General features: G+C 43.8%; 1 protein-coding gene across 4 annotated transcripts in view; it reads left to right on the plus strand.

Moving 5' to 3' along the window:
- DST (dystonin) overlaps positions 1-17,751 on the plus strand; it is a 494,628-nt gene that overhangs the window by 39,574 nt on the left and 437,303 nt on the right. For all 4 annotated transcript variants that reach the window (XM_012532210.3, XM_033424298.2, XM_033424315.2 and 1 more), the window contains exon 3: positions 4,387-4,587. In XM_012532210.3, the coding sequence (XP_012387664.2) occupies positions 4,387-4,587 (201 nt within the window). The remainder of the gene's footprint in view (positions 1-4,386; positions 4,588-17,751) is intronic.

A 17,751-nucleotide genomic window follows, 5' to 3' on the forward strand; every position in this document is an offset into this window, starting at 1 on the left:
GGTAAGCCTCAGTTTGGTTGTCTATGAAGTGGATATAATAGGCTTAGCACCTAAATGGTGCTTAGTAAATTATTGCTATTAATATCTTCTCCCTTTTTTGACAGTCTAAACAAACAGCCTGGTTAAGTCTGAGTATTTGATGTGTGAGGAAAATAGCTAGCCACGTGAAACCTAACAGAAAGAGTATGCATCAGGGGTTTTGTTTGCAGGCAATGGAATTTGACTCTGACTTAAACCAAAAGAGAATTTATTACAAATGTATGGTAGAATTTACAACCAAAACTGAATTGTTATAACAGAAATAGGCAGCTTCAAAAGGTCTTTGGTGCATCCACTAGACTGATAAATTCCTTCTGCTATTTTCAGTCTTTACATCCCTCTGCTTAACATTCAGTGTCCAAGCAGAGAGACTGCAATGGGTTGATCCTTGACCATGAGCCTCCCTGGGAACTATACCAGGTTATTGAGAGGGAAGATGTAGAATGGGCTGTGGAGAACCCGGACTTAGCTGTGTATCAAGACTTTGCATCTGAGAAGTTACTGCCCAAAGGGTGCTGATAAAACAGGGTGGCCTAAAGACATGAAAGCAACCTAAATGTCCATTGACAGATGAATGGATAAAGATGTGGTAAATATGTACAATGGAATACTACTCAGCCATAAAAAAGAATGAAATAATGCCATCTGCAGCTACATGGATGGACCTAGAGATTATCATACTAAGTGAAGTAAGTCAAAAAGAGAAAGAAAAATATCATGTGATATTACTTATTTGTGGAATCTAAAAGATGGTACAAATGAATTTATTTACAAAACAGAAATAGACTCACAGACATAGACAATAAACTTATGGTTACCAAAGGGAAAAGGGAGGGAGGGATAAATTAGGAGTTTTGGATTAAGAGATAACATACTACTATATATAAAATAGATCATCTATAAGGACAAGTATACGAGTATAGCACAGGGAACTATACTCAATATTTTGTAATAACCTATATGGGAAAAGAATCTGGAAAAGAATATCTATATCTATGTCTATATCTATATCTATGTATATATATCTGAATCACTTTGCTGTATACCAGAAATTAACACAACATTGTACATCAATACATCAATACATCAATAAATAAATAAATTTAAAAACAGCGTGGCCTAAAAATGGCAGAAGTCCACTACCAAGAGACTGCCAAGTTCCCATCACCTACTGGTTGAAGGACATCCGGGCAAGATCAAATGGCTAGAGGGAGAAATGGACTTTATACTGACTCCATCAAATCCTGTTAACACCTGTGAGAGCTTATAGCACCACCTACTGTTTTAAAAGAAAATTTCCTTCTGTTAAAAGTCATGGCTTATTTTTTATAGTATTTAGGACAAGCAAGTGTAATAAACCCCAAACCAATAATTATCTGCAGTGGTTTAGGGAGATTAAAAAAATGCCTGCTCAGCAATGACTGTGTGCTGTTTGCAGTGTTTGTGATCATAGCTCTGAACTGCTGGCAGGTGAGTTGCTGCTGTAGCATCCAGGAAGTGAAACCATAATAATAAGGGGGTCCATTGACTACTTACTGTCATCTGTGTACTGTTCTAAGAGGCTGATGTAGACTATCTCATCTAAATACCATGTAACTCTACTAGAGGGGGAATACTGTATGCATTTGGCAGAGGAAGAAGCTGAGGCTCAGAGAAGTAACTTGGCCAAGATCGTACACCTAGTAAGTGGGAGAGCTGGGGTTCTAGCCCAGACAGTTGGACTCTCAGGACAACAAGTGCCTGGGATTCTCTAGAGCAGGGAACTCTCTCCTGATGACCAGGGTGGTTGGTACCTCATGTGTCTATCAGCAGGGCACACCTGCAGTGTGATTCATTTTCCTGTTTACATCTGATTAATAACACACTTTTGTCTTTAAGAATATCTTTTATTCACACAAGCAATATACCTAATAATCATAACCAACCCTTATGTATCGCTGTGTGCCAGGCACTTTTCTAAGTACTTTACATTTATTAATACATTTATGCTTCTCAACATCCCTATGAATTAAGTACTGTTTTGAATCTCCATTTTACAGATGAGGATATGGTTCAGTAACTCTTGAAGGTCACATAACTAGGAAGTGACAGAGGCTGTGTGTCAACCCAGATAGCCTGGCTGCTTGCTGTCTGTGTACTGCCCTGTAGTGTTTGTAAGAAGTTATTTTAAAATAGTCCATGTGTATTTGGATATAAGATAAATCACAGAGGTGTGTATGCTGGTGCTCTAATCTTAGAAAAATGTGAAGGTGGAGTGAAAGTGACAGAAGTTTAGGAAAGACTGATTTAAACAGTTTCTAATTTTTATTGTAAGCAGTGCTTGAATATCTACTTGGGCCTACTTGCTAGAGTTTCTCCAGAGTAGATACAGGGGTGTGGATTTACTGGGTTATTGTTCTCCAAAATGACTGTACCAACATGTTTTACTTTTTTTTTTGGTCGCTATAAGTGAGTTTTATGTAGTTTTCCTAAGAGTTTCTAGAATTTGTAGGCCCTCGAGACTATTGGTAATAATAGAAATTAAGTAGAATTTGGTTGTTTGTTACTCCTAAGAGCATAAGAGAAGGAGAGTCTGCATATTTACCTAAGAAATATGCTTATCCCCACTGGGACAGAAGCTAGTGTATCATCAGAACACTCACTTCATTCCACCAGAGCACATGTTTCTGGAAATCAGTGCCACCTAGTGGTGACTAAACCCCTCAGTAGCTATCAGAGTGTGGTGTATGTGTGCGTGAGTGTGTGTGGGGAGGGAGGGCGTAGGGGGAGGACATCCAGGAACCTGCATAAAAAAAGCAGCCCGGCTAAGCCATTGGCCCAGTTTCCCCTTCTCCATCCTTTTCACGGCACCTGCTGCACAGCCCTGGGATTACATGGGAGTCTGGACATGTTCTGGGCCTGTTTGGGGTTGAGGACCGCCTTCCCCCCAGGCCTGCACACAGACGAGACGTGGAAACAGGCTCATGTGTTTGGGGTAAGAAGAAAGTGCCCAAACTGTGACCTCAGTTTTGCCAGATCCATTTGCATTTCCTCCCTTGTTGATTTCTGTTGACCTCCGCCCTCCTTTGACTTTGTGGCTCACCTGGAACTTCTGTCTTTTTCTCCTTCATCCTCAGCCTGGTGTCTAGGGCCCCATCATCACACCGCAGATTCTCACCTCGTCCGTTTGTGCGTTCCCCTGCATGTGGGTGTGCACATCATCAAACAATGTTTCTTATTGCTACATAAACATTCCATCCATCCATCCATCAATCCATCACTTTACTTCTTCATTCTTGACTTATGTTGTTTCCTTGCCTGGAACATAAATTCTATCCCTTCTCCACATTCCACTGGTCCGCTGAGCTCAGCTTCATCGATTGATTCCTCCTGTAGGGTCTGTATGCACCTCGCGCCCTCCACTGCCCCTCACCCCGCGTCGCCCATCCCAGTCTGCTTGTATACTCTGCAGCAGACTTCTGCTCTGAAGCAAATCGTCAGCTACTCCAGGACAGAGGTTATTTTATGTAATTCTTTGGTATTTTCCAAAACCGTGTGCACGTTCCCAGATGCACAGCTGAACTTGTTTCCTTGCCCAGCAAGTCATCCTTATACTCACCATACTGTAAAAAAGAAGGAAAGTTAACATTTCATTGAGCACCTGGTATCTGCCAGATACTATTCTTAGAATTTTATGTCTAAGCATAGTATCTGCTTACGTTTGCTTTTACATCTGTTACGTTATTTAAAACCTAAAAACCCTGTGAGGAGAATGTTATCCATTTCTTAGGCTGGAAAAATTAGATCATCAATGTTTAATAAATGTGTAGTTATAATGAACAGGTCAGCATTTAGACCCAAGCCCATCTGATCCCCCAAACCCATACCGTTTGCTGCACTGTCCTGCGCCATTTGGTGTTAGACCCTCCCTTTAAGGTGTTTCATGATGATGCCTTGCATTCCTGACTTCCTTCCTGCACAGTCCACTTCCAGGGGAGCAGAGCATCCTTTTCCCTGGGGTAATACTGGGTCCTTTCCCTGTACCATCCTGACGCCCACCTGGAGTCCCCCTTCTTCACACTTAGTTTGACTTATATCCACATAAGTAAAGCAGTATGCCTGCCTACTTTTTTTTTAAACTAGCATTTCTGGATTAAAACATCTCTTAAGGTAGAATAACTCTGGGTCCCGGAACACGAGATGCTTTGCAGGACACACAAACCTTGCTACACTTTGAGCTCACTTTTTGGGTGGTCAGAGAGCTCACAGAGCTGGTGTCTTTGGACGTCTCTGTGCAACTAGCCCCAGAGAACTGCCCAACTGACTCAGGACCAATCTGCATCTGTTCGCTTGTGTTTCCTGCCCCAGGGATTCCGAGCCAGCCCTCGGCACCTTAGGAGACGGGCCGCAGCGGCTGCAGCTGCCCGGCTGGAAGAAGCCAAGCCTGCCGTGGAGGTTCACCACCAGAGCGAGCAGGAGATCTCAGTGAGGAAACGAAGAATCAAGAAAAGCAGCCGCGTCCAGCCAGAATTCTACCACTCCGTCCAAGGCGCTTCCACCAGAAGACCTGTAAGTAGGGAATTGTCTTTTCAAAGAATATTAAATACATTGTCACATGGGGAGGTCCTTCTCTTAGTCTTCAAAAATGATCAGATTGACTTTAAGTAATTCAGTTATTCTCTTATTGTCCCAGCAAGTAGTCGGGAACTCACGTGAGTGCCAGCGAGGAATGTGGTTTCCCAGGAAGCGCTGGTCAGCGGTGGGCAGGGGTATTGAAAGCTGGTGAATCCTGACCACATGAGAGTGGGGTCCAGAGCCCGGATGGGGCCATGGAGTAACCCAGCTGAGGCCTGCAGTGGTGAGAGCTGAGTTGGTGGAGGCGGGTGACAACAAAGCAGCATCGGGATGGTGAGGTGTGGAGGGAGGGGCCGACCCCCTCATCTGCAGCTGTCCTCCAGGTGATGCTGAGGGAGCTGGCCCCTCCGGGTGGCTTTTATGTTGCTCTCAGGTGGCACTGCTGTCGTCTTCTAGCAAGTGCCCTGGGTCAGCCGAGCTGCCTTACCAGTTACCAGGGAAGTTACCTTACACAGGGACTTGTTGCCGGGGCTGTGACAGTTAAGGATTTGGGGCTTAGATACTGACATTTAAAAAACTTTCAAGGAGTATTTCATGACTGCAGTAATCTTGCATTGCTTCAGCATTAAAAAAAAGTTTCCCTATGAGTCCTTCCTGTGCTGTGGAGAGCCTATGACTGTCGTGACTCATGCCAGCTGAGGGGAGCCAGCAAGATTTGATGTGATAATATGTCTCTGTAAATTATTAAGACAGACCTGCCCTTCTGTGGGGTAACTGTGTAGCAGACGCATGTGGAGTTTGCGGCCAGGCCAGTGACAATGGGAAGAAACTGAATTCCTTTACAGAAAAGGTCCTGTTTAGCCAATGGTAAAATAAGCACATACTTAGAGATGAGAGCCTTCCTTTCATGATTGAATAAAACAAAGGCTAAGTAGAATTTGGTATCTACGCGGAGCAACAGGAAATTGTAGGAAAATTTATTCATTCAACAAACGTAAGCTTTTTTATACAGGAAATAAGAGATGTACAGGTATGTATTAATAACTAACGGTTATTGAGGGCTTACTTGTATAACTGGAATTATTCACCTTCTGGATGATGAGACTGAGGCCCAGAGAGGTAAATAACTTGCCTAAGTTGACCCAGTTGTTTGGGGGTAGAGTCTAGGCTTTGGGTCTAGGTGGTGGACTCCAGGGCCCCAGCACTTCCTCTGCAACCTTCTGCCTTCCTGCGCCCCAGCACCTCACCACTGAGTCCATGGACAGACACGCACACGAGTAAACGGAGTGCAGGCCTGTGTTAGGGAAGTGCTGCCGTGGACCGTGCACCCGGCATTAGGGAACATGGCGCATGGCCAGAAATACTTGCAGAGAAGCAGGCGCCTGAGGCGCGTCCTGAAAGAGGAGGAGTTGATCCGGTGGGAAGTGGAGGGAGGCGTCTCTGACGAGGAGAACGTGTGCAAGAGCACAGAGGCATGACGGCGTGGCAGGCCTGGGGGAGAGCTCGAGGTGGTGCTGGTAGATGAGACCAGGGTCATTAAGGGATACATTATGCTGAATCATTGGGTTTATCTTCTGTGACAGGGCTCTGTTGAAGGTAGGGAATAGGCACATTGTTTCTCCTGCTCAGAATCTAGCTAAGTCTTTCTTCTAATCTCCCCATGTGGATGGAGAAGTACGTGATCATCATCAAAGTTTAGGAGCCCTCCACCCCCCCTTATTCCCTCCTGAGCACTGTACCTAACTGCCTTGGTAATAAGACATAGTTCCCATGCCTGGTGACTCTGCCCTGGAACACCTCTCCTTGCTCTCTGTTTGCCTGGAGAATTCCAGTTCACCTCTGAACACTGACTCGAGATCAGGCGGCTTGTTCAGGAAAGTCTTTTCTGATCCTTCCCATCAGGGTGAGGTGCATTCTGCTTTGGTCCTCGGCCCTTTGTACAGATCTCCAGCAGCGCAGTTACTCAAGTGAAAAAGGCAGGCTCAGTAGTGAGATGGACACAGATTCGACTCCCGCTCTATGTATCTGGCAGGAAACAGCTGGCACCATAAGAGTTTAATGGAAGGACTGTTTCCAGAAGCATGGGCAGGGCTGAGATGCTCCAGCAGACTTCAGGTGGAACCTACCTACCTATCTACCTACCTTCCACCCCTTGCCTGCAAGGGTGGCAGACGGCAGGGGCCTTGCTGGGTCCTGGTCAGAGGGCTGGAACCAAGGAAGCAGCCTTCCCCAGGAGCTGTGGCCGAGGCGTGCAGCCCGGCCAGAACCCAGTGAGTCAGGAAGGGGGCAGGGCAGAGTCACCAAGGATGGTCAGAGTCTGAGGGGACAGACAGGGACCCTGGCAAGTAAAAAACATACGTGGTCATCTTTGCCGAGCTGTTCAACTCCTCGAGACTCAGTTTTCTTACTGTGAAGTGATAATAACAACGGCGACCTCACTGAGGGGTGAGGATGAACTGACGTGTGGAATTAGGTGGCCTGCTTGGCATAAATACTCAGTACATGATAATTCCTTCCTCTCCTTCCCCCCCAGACCTTGACTTCCTTGGGGTCCACATCGTCTGGCCTAGCATATTTCCTGGCATATGACATCTGATGCATTTTATTGAACAAATGAATGAATGATATTTATACATGACGTGTAGGTTAGTCACTATAGGAATTCAGAGAATGGAGAGGTTTTTTTCTTTTACCTCCGAAATAAGGTGGTTAGGGGGTAACTACTTAACGGAAGAGACAGGATTGAATTGGGCTTAATTATGTGTAGGAATTGGAGAGCCAGCAGACGTCAGCTCTGGGAAATAGAGTAAGCAGAAGTGCTGATAACTGTTTGGCTGGATGTGGGGGATTATGAGAAATGTACAAGATAAAGCTGGAAAAAGTGATGGGGCCGGAATACCACTGTGTTTAAACTTCATTTTCTGTGCTTCATGGAGACCCTGGAAGAGATGAGTAGCATCATCATAGCAGGATTTTAGGAATTAAACCTGAGCAGGCTGGGTCAGAGGGGAGCAGGACAGGGCCGGGTCAGTAGCTACTGCAGAGGTCTGGGTGTCCGGTGATTAGGACCTGAGCTTGGACATTGCCTGTAGCTCTCTGCCGGCATCTGGTGGTCACTGCTGGTAGGGAACCTGAGGAAAGCCTTTGCCCTCTCCTCTTCGGAAGGATCATTTGGAAGGGAGCAGGGTTAGAGGACAGGAAATAGCAGTGGAGGCTGCCTTGTTGCTAGGGGCAATAAAAACATTCCAGGAGCTTCTTTGGGGCGGGTAAAGCTCACTTCCTCCATCTGTGTGCTTCTCCTAGGGTCATTGTTTTGTAGACTGGAAATCGTCAGAGTTGGTAGCAGGAGGCTGTTGGCTTCGTATGTCATGTGATTCCTGCTTAGCCTCTGCTGACATTTCCCTGTTTTCATGCTATAGGTGGACTTGAGCGCCGGCCTTGGGTCCTCTTCTGGGTTTGGTTAGGTGCAGCCAGTAGGGCCAGCACATGAGCCCGGAGCCTGTGCCTTTTCCAGCTTACACAGTGGGAGGGAGAGGGGGGACGAGTCAGTGTCAACTCTGATGGTGGCCTGGAGATGAAATAAAAATAAATCAGCTGTGGTGACTCAGGATTATTTGAATGACTTTATGTGAAGCACTCCAGGCGTTTCTAGCAGCAGTCTGAGTAAGAAACAGGCCCACGAGTCAAAAGACTGACACAGGACGTAGCAGTGAAGGAGATGACTCAGAAGCTGTGACAGTGCACTTTCAGCCAGGAAGCGGGCCCCGAGCCACATGGAATGCATTATACTTTAGCATCTCCGGCTGCTCCAACCTAGTTACTTTTTCTGAATTCATCATTTGTACTCCAACGTGGCTATAAGAATTAGTAACGGAGATCACTTAATATAAACATAATTAGTAATATATGTGTTTTCTTTGCTCCTCTTTTGAAAAATGAGATGTTTCTAAGAGTGAGTAAGCCAAACATTTATCCTGATTTTCTCTTTTAGGTCTGGGGACTTATCCTATATATTGAGACATGTCACTGGAACATTTAGGAATTTTTACCACCTTGGAGCAGAAAAGATAATTAGATCCACATCTCCCTTGGTTCTTTAGTATTTTGACATTGCAATTGGGTCTGAATCCTAGAGCTTGAAACATCACCATCATCACCACCATCACTGGAGCGCTCACATCACTGCACGCTCGCTACCTCGGCAGCCCACAGGCAGCAGGTGTCTCTGTGCTTCCCTGTTTTCTCCCCTTTCATCTTCCCAGCAGTTCTCTGGGGCAGGTGCTCACTCTCCAGAGGAGGAAACCTGTCAACATCACACAGCTGGTGGATGATGGAACGAAGATATAAACCCAAGTGTTCCGACCGGAGCAGTTGGAATAGATTCAAATGATCATGTTTCTAGGCCTAGAGGTTTATCCTAATGAACCCTCCTAAAGTACTTTCATCAGTTTGAGTCTCAGGTTTCCTAGCTGCATAGAAGTTTTTTAACTTTTGCGTCAATCAAAACCTATTTTTAAATGGTACTGGAAAGCATAGATAAGCCCCAAACCTCACTCTTGCCATGCTTTGCGTTCAGCCTCTCCTCCTGGGGCAGAGGACCTGGGAGGCAGCAACAGTCTTTCTACCTAGTGCCCTCACTTGAGCCTGTTAATGTAGAACAAAAAGGGGAAATCAAAACTTTAGAGCACCTGAAAATAACCAGGCACCCAGACTCTGTCCCTGTTACATTTCACTGATTCCAGTTTTGTACACATGTCAACCCCATTGCCTGCATTTCCTGGACTTAGAGTCTCTGACACTAGCTCATAGAGGTGAAGGACTCTCTGATTAAAAACTGCCAGCGCCCCCAGGTACCGGCCAAGCGGTAGCCCTCTCCCCGTGCTGGCAAAACTGAGGCCCACGAGCTTCTGTCCTTCACTCTGGGGCTCCTGCCCCCAGTAACTGGATTATCAAGCCTGATACATTTTTAAAAAAATTTTATTGAAGTGTAGTTGATTTAATGTTGTGTTAATTTCTGCTGTACAGCAAAATGATTCAGTTACACATATATATATATATATATATATATTCTTTTTCATATTCTTTTCCACTCTGGTTTATCACAGGATATTGCATATATTTCCCTGGGCTATACATTAGGACCTTGTTGTTTATCCATCCTTATATAGTAGTTTGCATTTGCTAATCCCAAACTCCCAATCCTTCCCTCTCCCACCACCCTCCCGCTTGGCAGCCACAAGTCTGTTCTCTATGTCTGTGAGTCTGTTTCTGTTTTGTAGATAGGTTCATTTGTGTCATATTTTAGATTCCACATAGAAGTGATATCATATATTTGTCTTTCTCTGACTTACGTCGTTTATGATAATCTCTAGGTCCACCATGTTGCTGCAAATGGCATTATTTCATTCTTTTTTATGGCCAATATTCCATTGCATCTATGTACCACATCTTCTTTATCCATTTATCTGTCAGTGGACACTTAGCTTGTTTCCATGTCTTGAACCTGGTACTTCTGACTCAGGCAGGCTTAACGCAGACGATGGGCGGTCCTGCTTTCTGAAAGGTGAACACTGGGGAAGAAGCTGGTGTGGCCTGAGGGGTGGAAATCAGATTTCCAGTTTGGATATGTTAAGTCTGAAATATCAACTAGATTTCCTAGGGTCTGGATTTCATGGGGTTGTCAGTACATGGATATTATCAAATCCAGGAGACTGATCAGGATAACCCAGGAAGTGAATACTGATAGAGAAGGGCGTTGACGGCTCAGTTGGGGTCCTCCAGAGCCAAGAGGTTAGGAAGAGGACGGAGGTTCCCTTTAACTTCTGATGCCTTCCTTCAGAAAGACAGACGCAGAGAGCAGATTGGTGGTCGCCAGAGGTAGGGGGTGGGGGTAGGGGAAAACACAATTTAAAAAAGTACACACAACTGAATACATCTGTTGTTTTCAGTGACACAGAAAAACAAACCCTTGAATACACCAAAAAAAAAAAAAAAAAGAATGAAAGAAAAAAGGAAAAAAAATTACAGGTGCCTTAGGCAGAGGTGGGTCCAGGGCTCTTGACTTTCACTGAAGGATGTTCGCCTTCCGCGAAGAAAGGGCAGCATCGCAGGCAGAAACTTTAAAGAGCAGCAGGAAAGGATTTCCCATGCAAATGCATTACTCCTCCCCAGCCTTGCCTTTTCTCCTACCAGACTACTTCTTGACCTCACCTTCCTTTTCCTTCTGTTGTTGGATTTTGTTTTCGAGTCTTGGGGAAATTTTCTGTTTTTCTCTTTGCAGCTTAAGTCATTGTAAGGCTGCAAGATACTTTGGAACATTGCACAGTTATTTATTTATTTATTTATTTATTTGGCTGTGCCAGATCTTCGCTGCGGCACGTGGGATCATTAGTTGCGGCATGTGGGATCTAGTTCCCCGACCAGGGATCAAACCCAGGCCCCCTGCATTGGGAGTGCGGAGGAAGTCCCTTTTGCATAGTTTTTCTTTGTTTTAAATTAATATTAACAGGTTTCAGGGCATCTTTGTAGTCGGGAGCCTGCTGCTGTGTAGAAAAGACTAGCCAGACATCCTTGATCTTGTTGAGAATGTAGGATGTTTCTCTGTCCCTTTCCTGCTTAGGTTGTTCAGTGGTCTTCCCTTTCCCTTTCCTTTTCCAGTGTGTAGCCCCACGCGGCTTTATTTGCATAACCTCAGGACACTTCCCTTTCTGGGGAAGGCTTGCTTACAGCTCACACCTTCCTTTGGGTTAATTGGTGAATACAAAGCTCCTAAAGGAAATGTTTGTTTCCTTTTCCCTTTGGAGTTCTAGATAATGAACTGAATGAATAAAGTCAAATTTCTTTTGCTAACTGCTTCAGAAGGATTTTGTGGAATAATGTCCATTCAGCTTACTGAGTCTGTGCTCATTGCTACACCTCCCTTACAGGACCTTACCAAAGGTTTCATTTATTATAAAACTGCTATCAGTAGCTATAAGAATAATTGGTGCACAGGATCATGCAGCGTACATGGTCTATATTAAATGAATGGTGCTAATATAGATAGAGTTTAGTTTCTCAAACAACTCATGAAACCAAAATGAACTTGGTGAAGGGATTCATGTGCTCTGCTTGGAGAAAAATAAACACATTCTTCTAACTGATGATTCTTTTCGAAGCCAGCATTTGACTGAAGCAAGGCCTGTTGCCGTTGTTTTTGTCTTTCTTGTACTCAGCACCACTTGCTGTCTTGAAAACCTTAAATTCTTTAAGCTCCAAGCAAATAAAACTTACAGGAAAAAAATTAATTAATTTTTTATCCTTTTATTTTTGGCTGCGTTGGGTCTTCATTGCTGTGCACGGGCTCCCTCCAGCTACGGTGAGCAGGGGCCACCCCTTGCCGCGGCCTGCGGGCCCCTCACCACGGTGACCTCTCCTGCTTTGGAGCATGGGCTCCAGGTGTGCTTTAGTCTTCTTTTTGTTTTTCCAGAAAAGTTTTAGCCACTTGTGCCTTCAAAATTTCCATGGATGGGGTGGATAAAAGAGCTGAAAAGATAGCTCCTTTAGAGTTGGTCTAGTTTATTTCTTTACTTCTAACCAGAACAGTCTTTACTTTATTTCTAACCTAACCAGAATGTTAAAATGTTCCGGGAAGATGGGTATAAATTTCTTTATTTTAAAGAACACAGCTCTTCCCTTGGAATTCTGTTTGATGTTTAACAGCCGTGTTTGCCTGGGGTGACTCCTTGACCTTTGCCTAAATCCTGTGGTTTACAACTTAAAACCATTTCCTATTGTACCACCTGTGAAGAGGTACTGTGAAAGATCTAGAGCTTGTCTCTCTTCGTCCAGTGCTTTCAATGATGAGGTCTCCCCTTGTCTGATGGCTTGTATTCATAGCCAGTTCATTGTACTTGAGAATCAAAGAGCTGCTTCTTTTCTGGGCTCATGGTTCCATCTCTCTGGACCTTTTCTCCTAGACCTAATTCTCCGTTCTTCCAAATATCACTGTTGTGCTCCTCTCAGCCCCCTCCTGGTGAGTGGCAAGAATCCATCTGATTTCTCTCAATAGTGCCTCTTTTTTTTTTTTTTTTCCCCAATTGTGAGGTGATGAGTGTGGTTCAAAAAAATCAAACTGTGGAAACTGAACAATCGAACATATCCAAACAGAATTTAGTTTGTGCCTTGGGAGAAAAGTGGTCAGTTCTGGAAACGACAGTGATGTTTCAGGAAAACTGCTGCTTTGCAGTAACTCTTGTGAATGAAAAATGCCACCTGCCATATTAGTAAGCAAAAGATGTTGCAGCCATCAAGCCATCACATTACAGCCACCTGACAGTGAGCCCTGGGGGAACTCAGGATGGAAACAAAGAATGCCTGCCATCTAGCAGTCAGTCACTGCAGTCTCCCCTCATTGTGCACCCCCCCAAAGGGACTCAGGATGAGAAAGCACAGGATACTGGCCCCAGATAGCTGAGGTACATATCAAAGGAAGATTTCAGGTAGCCCAGACATAGACTCTTCCCATACATAGAAAAGTGCTAAATTCCTTAACTTGAGATGTCTGGTTTTCTTTATTAACAATAATCTTTTGATGTTCTGACTACCTGGTCTTTGTTGCAAAAACTCCTGTATATCCTGGCTCCCCGCTTGCCTCTTTGGAGCCGTCCCTCAGAGCTAGCTGAGAGGCTGTGTTGCTGGATTAAGTCCTCAGTTTTGTCTGCTGAATATAACATAACTCTCAACTTTTAGGTTGTGCATTTTTTTCACACTTCATATTTTGAAAAGTGTGTTCATATTCATGATCTCATTTAATCTGCACAAGCAACTTGTATCTTGAATGGGGCTTAATATTGTTAACCCAGTCTGACAAAAGTGAGTTTCAGAGAGTAAGGACTGGCCCAGGTCATCGGTCTAGATGGAAGCAGACGTCCTTTGTCCCTGCCGTCTGTTAGGAAGAGCTTCAGCTCCAAGAGCACTTGGGGATTGGGTGGGAAATTTCAGGGACAAGAATATAGATTCCAATAGACTGGAGGAATTATGCATGTTTTCATCCTGACTCATTCCTGAGGAGTAGCTATATACCTTTGAGAGCATGCTCACAGCCTGCATTATCTGTACCGCTACCCCAGGGTACCAATGTATTGGCAAGTCGGCTTTGGTCTAATACTACCAAGTCCATGCCGCAGCCTCCACACTTTGTGCTCGGTTATCACATGGTAAAGTAGCTAATTAACTCTGATGCTGGGGAATATCTTTGACCTGTCAGCACTGACCCCCCACTGCGTGCAGCTCAGCATCTCTGTGGTGGATGAAGATCTGATACCTAAATTAATCTGATGTTAAGATGAGGTTTAAATACTTTTGTGTACTGTTCCTGGGAATGTGGAATGGTGCAGCTGCTTTGGAAAACAGTATGTCAGTTCCTCAAAAATTAAAAATAGAAATTGTAAGGTCCAGCAATTCTACTTCTGGATATATACCCAAAAGAATTGAAAGCAGGGTCTGGGAAAGAGATGTTTGTACACCCATGTTCATAGTAGCATTATTTGTATTAGCCAAAAGGTAGAAGCACCCCAAAAGGTGCATTGATGGATTAATTATAAACAAAATGTGATGTATCCATACAATGGAATATTATTCAGCCTTAATGAGGAAGGAAATCATGACACCTGCTGCAACATGGATGGATCTTGAAGACATTATGCTGAGTGAAATAAGATAGTCACAAAAGGACAAATATTTCTCTGTGAGGTTCCTCGAGTAGCAAATCGTAGAGACAGAAATTGTCAGCGCAAGTTCCTGTGCCTGACGCACAGTGAGGCCAAACAAACGGAAACATCGGAGTTTGGAGCAGAGAAAGGTTTATTGCAAGGCCATACAAGGAGATGAGGTGGCTTGCCCAGAAAAGCCTTGAGCTCCCCGAAGGGTTTTGGCAAAGCATTTTTAAGGACCAGGAGAGGAGGGGTCTCAGGGTATGTGATCAGCTTGTGCACAGTTCTCTGATTGGCTGATGGTGAGGCAGCAGGGTGGTGTCACAGGGGTTAACATTATCAGTCCTTAGGCTCCAGGAGGCCTGGGACTTGTGCTCATGGTCATCAAGTAGTTCTTCCATTTAGTAGTGGTGGTGGGGTTTCACATCTGCAAAACCACTCAGGAAATTTGCATTAAATACTATTATCTAGGTACTTCAGAGAGGAGCTAAAGCGGAGGATATGGGGGAAGGCCTGTCCCAGGAAGGCCCCATAGGGTCCTGCTCTGTTACAAAAGTAGAATGTCGTGGTTGCCAGGGGCGGGGAGGAGGGAGTGGGGAGTTGTCTGATGAGTATGGCCTTTTAGTTTTGCATGATTAAAAGAGTTTGGGGGAAATTCCCTGGCGGTCCAGTGGTTAGGCCCGCTTTCACTGCCGTGGCCCTGGGTTCAGTCCCTGGGTGGGGAACTAAGATCCCGCAACCTGCATGGCGTGGCCAATAAATAAATAAATAAATAATAAAAGAGTTCGGAGATTGGGTGCTCAACAAGGTGAATGTGCTTAATAGTACCGAACTGTATGCTTTAAAAAGGTTAAGATGGTAGGTTTTACGTTTTGTGTATTTTACTGCAATTAAAAAGAAATAGAGTTTAAACAACAGCTGCAGGCAAGGAGGCAGAAGAGTCACAGTAAAGGTTCACAGAATAAGGGCCCAAATGATAAGAACATCAGAGAAGATACATTTAGCTTATTTTAAATAAAAAGCTCATGGAGTGTGAGAAACACAAGGTAGCAAGGTACAAGTAGCAAATGCTAAGGAAAGACTCACTTACTAATTGGAGGATGTGTTCTTATATACATGGTGCAGGCATGACTGTGGATTGAATGTCACATGTCAAGACATGCTGTTTCATATGCATGAAATGACAGTTGCTATCATTCTTAGAAAAGAGAAACTCCTTAGAATGTAAAGTCTTAGTTGAGGTTTTAAGGGCTATTGTATAATACATTTGCATGAGTTAAAATATTGTACTCCGGGATAAGCAAGATTGATCTAAAACAATGTAAACTTGCATTTTAAGTCAAAAGATTGTGTTATTTTGTGATCGGTTTGTGTTCTTGTGTCAGAAAAACTTCAGAAATAAAGTAGATATGTTGATGGTGTTCAGAGCCAGGATTTTCAGTTGGGAGAGAGAAGAGATGCAGGTGTGAAATCAGGAAAGTTAAGTAAATCCTTAATTGAATTGGAAATATCAGTTTGAACACACAGTGAGGTTTTTTCATTAAAAAAAAAAATTTCCTGGCTCTGCCCACTGAACAGGACTAGAAATAGTGACCAATCCAGTAGAAATGCCCATACAGTATTACAGTATCCTAATGTCATTCCTTTTTAAAAATTAATTCATTTTTTAAATTGAAGTATAGTTGATTTACAGTATTATGTGAGTTTCAGGTGTAGTGCATAGTGATTCAGTATTTTTGCAGATTATACTCCATTGTAGGTTATTACAGGATAATGACTATAATTCCCTGTGTCATTTCCTTTTTTTCTTTTTATTGGTGAATTTTATTTATTTATTTTTAAGATTTTTTTTTTCTTTTTTTTTTTGGCTGCACCACGTGGCATGCGGGATCTTAGTTCCCTAACCAGGGATCGAAACTGCGCCCCCTGCCTTGGAAGCGCGGAGTCCTAACCACTGGACTGCCAGGGAATTCTTTTTCTTATGGAAACAAATCCAGGCTGTGTCTTGGGTCAGGTTCCTTAGGCACAGCCTGAGAGGCTGTAAGTGATGTATTGAGGGGGAGGGTCAGGAGAGGAACAAGGGAAGCAGGGAGGGTGGGGGCAAAGTCAGATGCTGGCTTGGCAGGGGCTGGGTCTGCCTGGTCCTGCATTGGCTCCAGGGAACCAGTGCACAGAGTTCATCTCAACTGGAAGCCAGCCTTTTGTCCCCAGCTGAGTTAGTCACAGGCTCTGGGCTCCTGGAGAGGGAGGGTGTGAGGAAGCTTGGGGTAGCCCAGGGGAATGCTGTGAAGAAGGGGCAGCTGTGAGCCATTAGGGTCAACAGCTGGATAGAGGGATGGAGGGATGGGCGGCCAGGCACTCGGCAGCCATCACAGGCTCCTTGGAGAAATGGCTGATTCCAGGTCTAGAATGAGAAAGGGAAGATGAGCCCGACACACCTTTTTTTTTTTTTTTTTGCCTTTTATTGACAACTCTTTATTTTTTGAAATTTCAAACTTACAAGTTCAAGAGTAATAACTATGAACAGTATAATCTTCCTCTAGATCATCAGTAAGCCTTTTGCCATTTGATTTCTCTGTACACATAAACACACACACACATTTTTGGGAACAGTTTGAGGAAGTTGCACACATTATAACTCTTCATCCCTAAATACTTAAAATATATATCACCTAAGAACAAGGACTTTCTCTTATATGTTACATTTCAGTTATCAAATTCAGGAAGTTTAACATTGATTCAATACTATTGTCTAACGTGTACCTGTGTTCAAATTTTCCAGTTGTTCCAGTATTGGCCTTTGTTTTTTCTATCCAGGATCCCATTCTACATTTAATGGTCAATAAACTGACCTCTTTACTTAGTCTCCTTTAATATACACACTGGCTACCAAGTTTGGAACCATAGGAGAGTATGTAATATGTGGTTTATTAATATTACATTAAGATACATGTAAAGTAATAGTACCTGTTTCAAGACTTCATAAAGCCAGGCACATCTTGTCAAACCAGAAGACAAGGAAGCATCAAAGATTACTGTGGTCTTGTCAGAAGAATCAGGAGTTAAACTTGGAGAGGCTCCTACTGCCTAGTCAATAAGAATAATGATCACAGTGGATTGAATATCACATCAGTATATTTAAAATCCGTGATATATGACATTTCAGAAAAAACCAAACTCTCATTGTTGACCTTTGGAGAATGCTAAGTGAACTAACTCACTTTTCTGGAAAATAATAAAGAGAAAGAATCAAGCATTGTCGTGTCTTTGCTGTAAGAGTTTATTCTACATGGTAATCAAATGGTGTTGTGGAGGGAAGGAGTGATGGAATTCGATGTCACCACTTTGCAAATCCAGGTGAATAATGACCTAGACGGTGATGGTGATCGTCAGTGACGCTGACACTGCAGGAGAGACATCAGGTGCCTGCTGATGAAAGGACCGGTAACAGTATCAAACTGCTAGT

The sequence above is a fragment of the Orcinus orca genome, chromosome 10 (genome assembly GCF_937001465.1).
Source record: "Orcinus orca chromosome 10, mOrcOrc1.1, whole genome shotgun sequence".
In the NCBI taxonomy this organism is placed as follows: Eukaryota; Metazoa; Chordata; class Mammalia; order Artiodactyla; family Delphinidae; genus Orcinus; species Orcinus orca.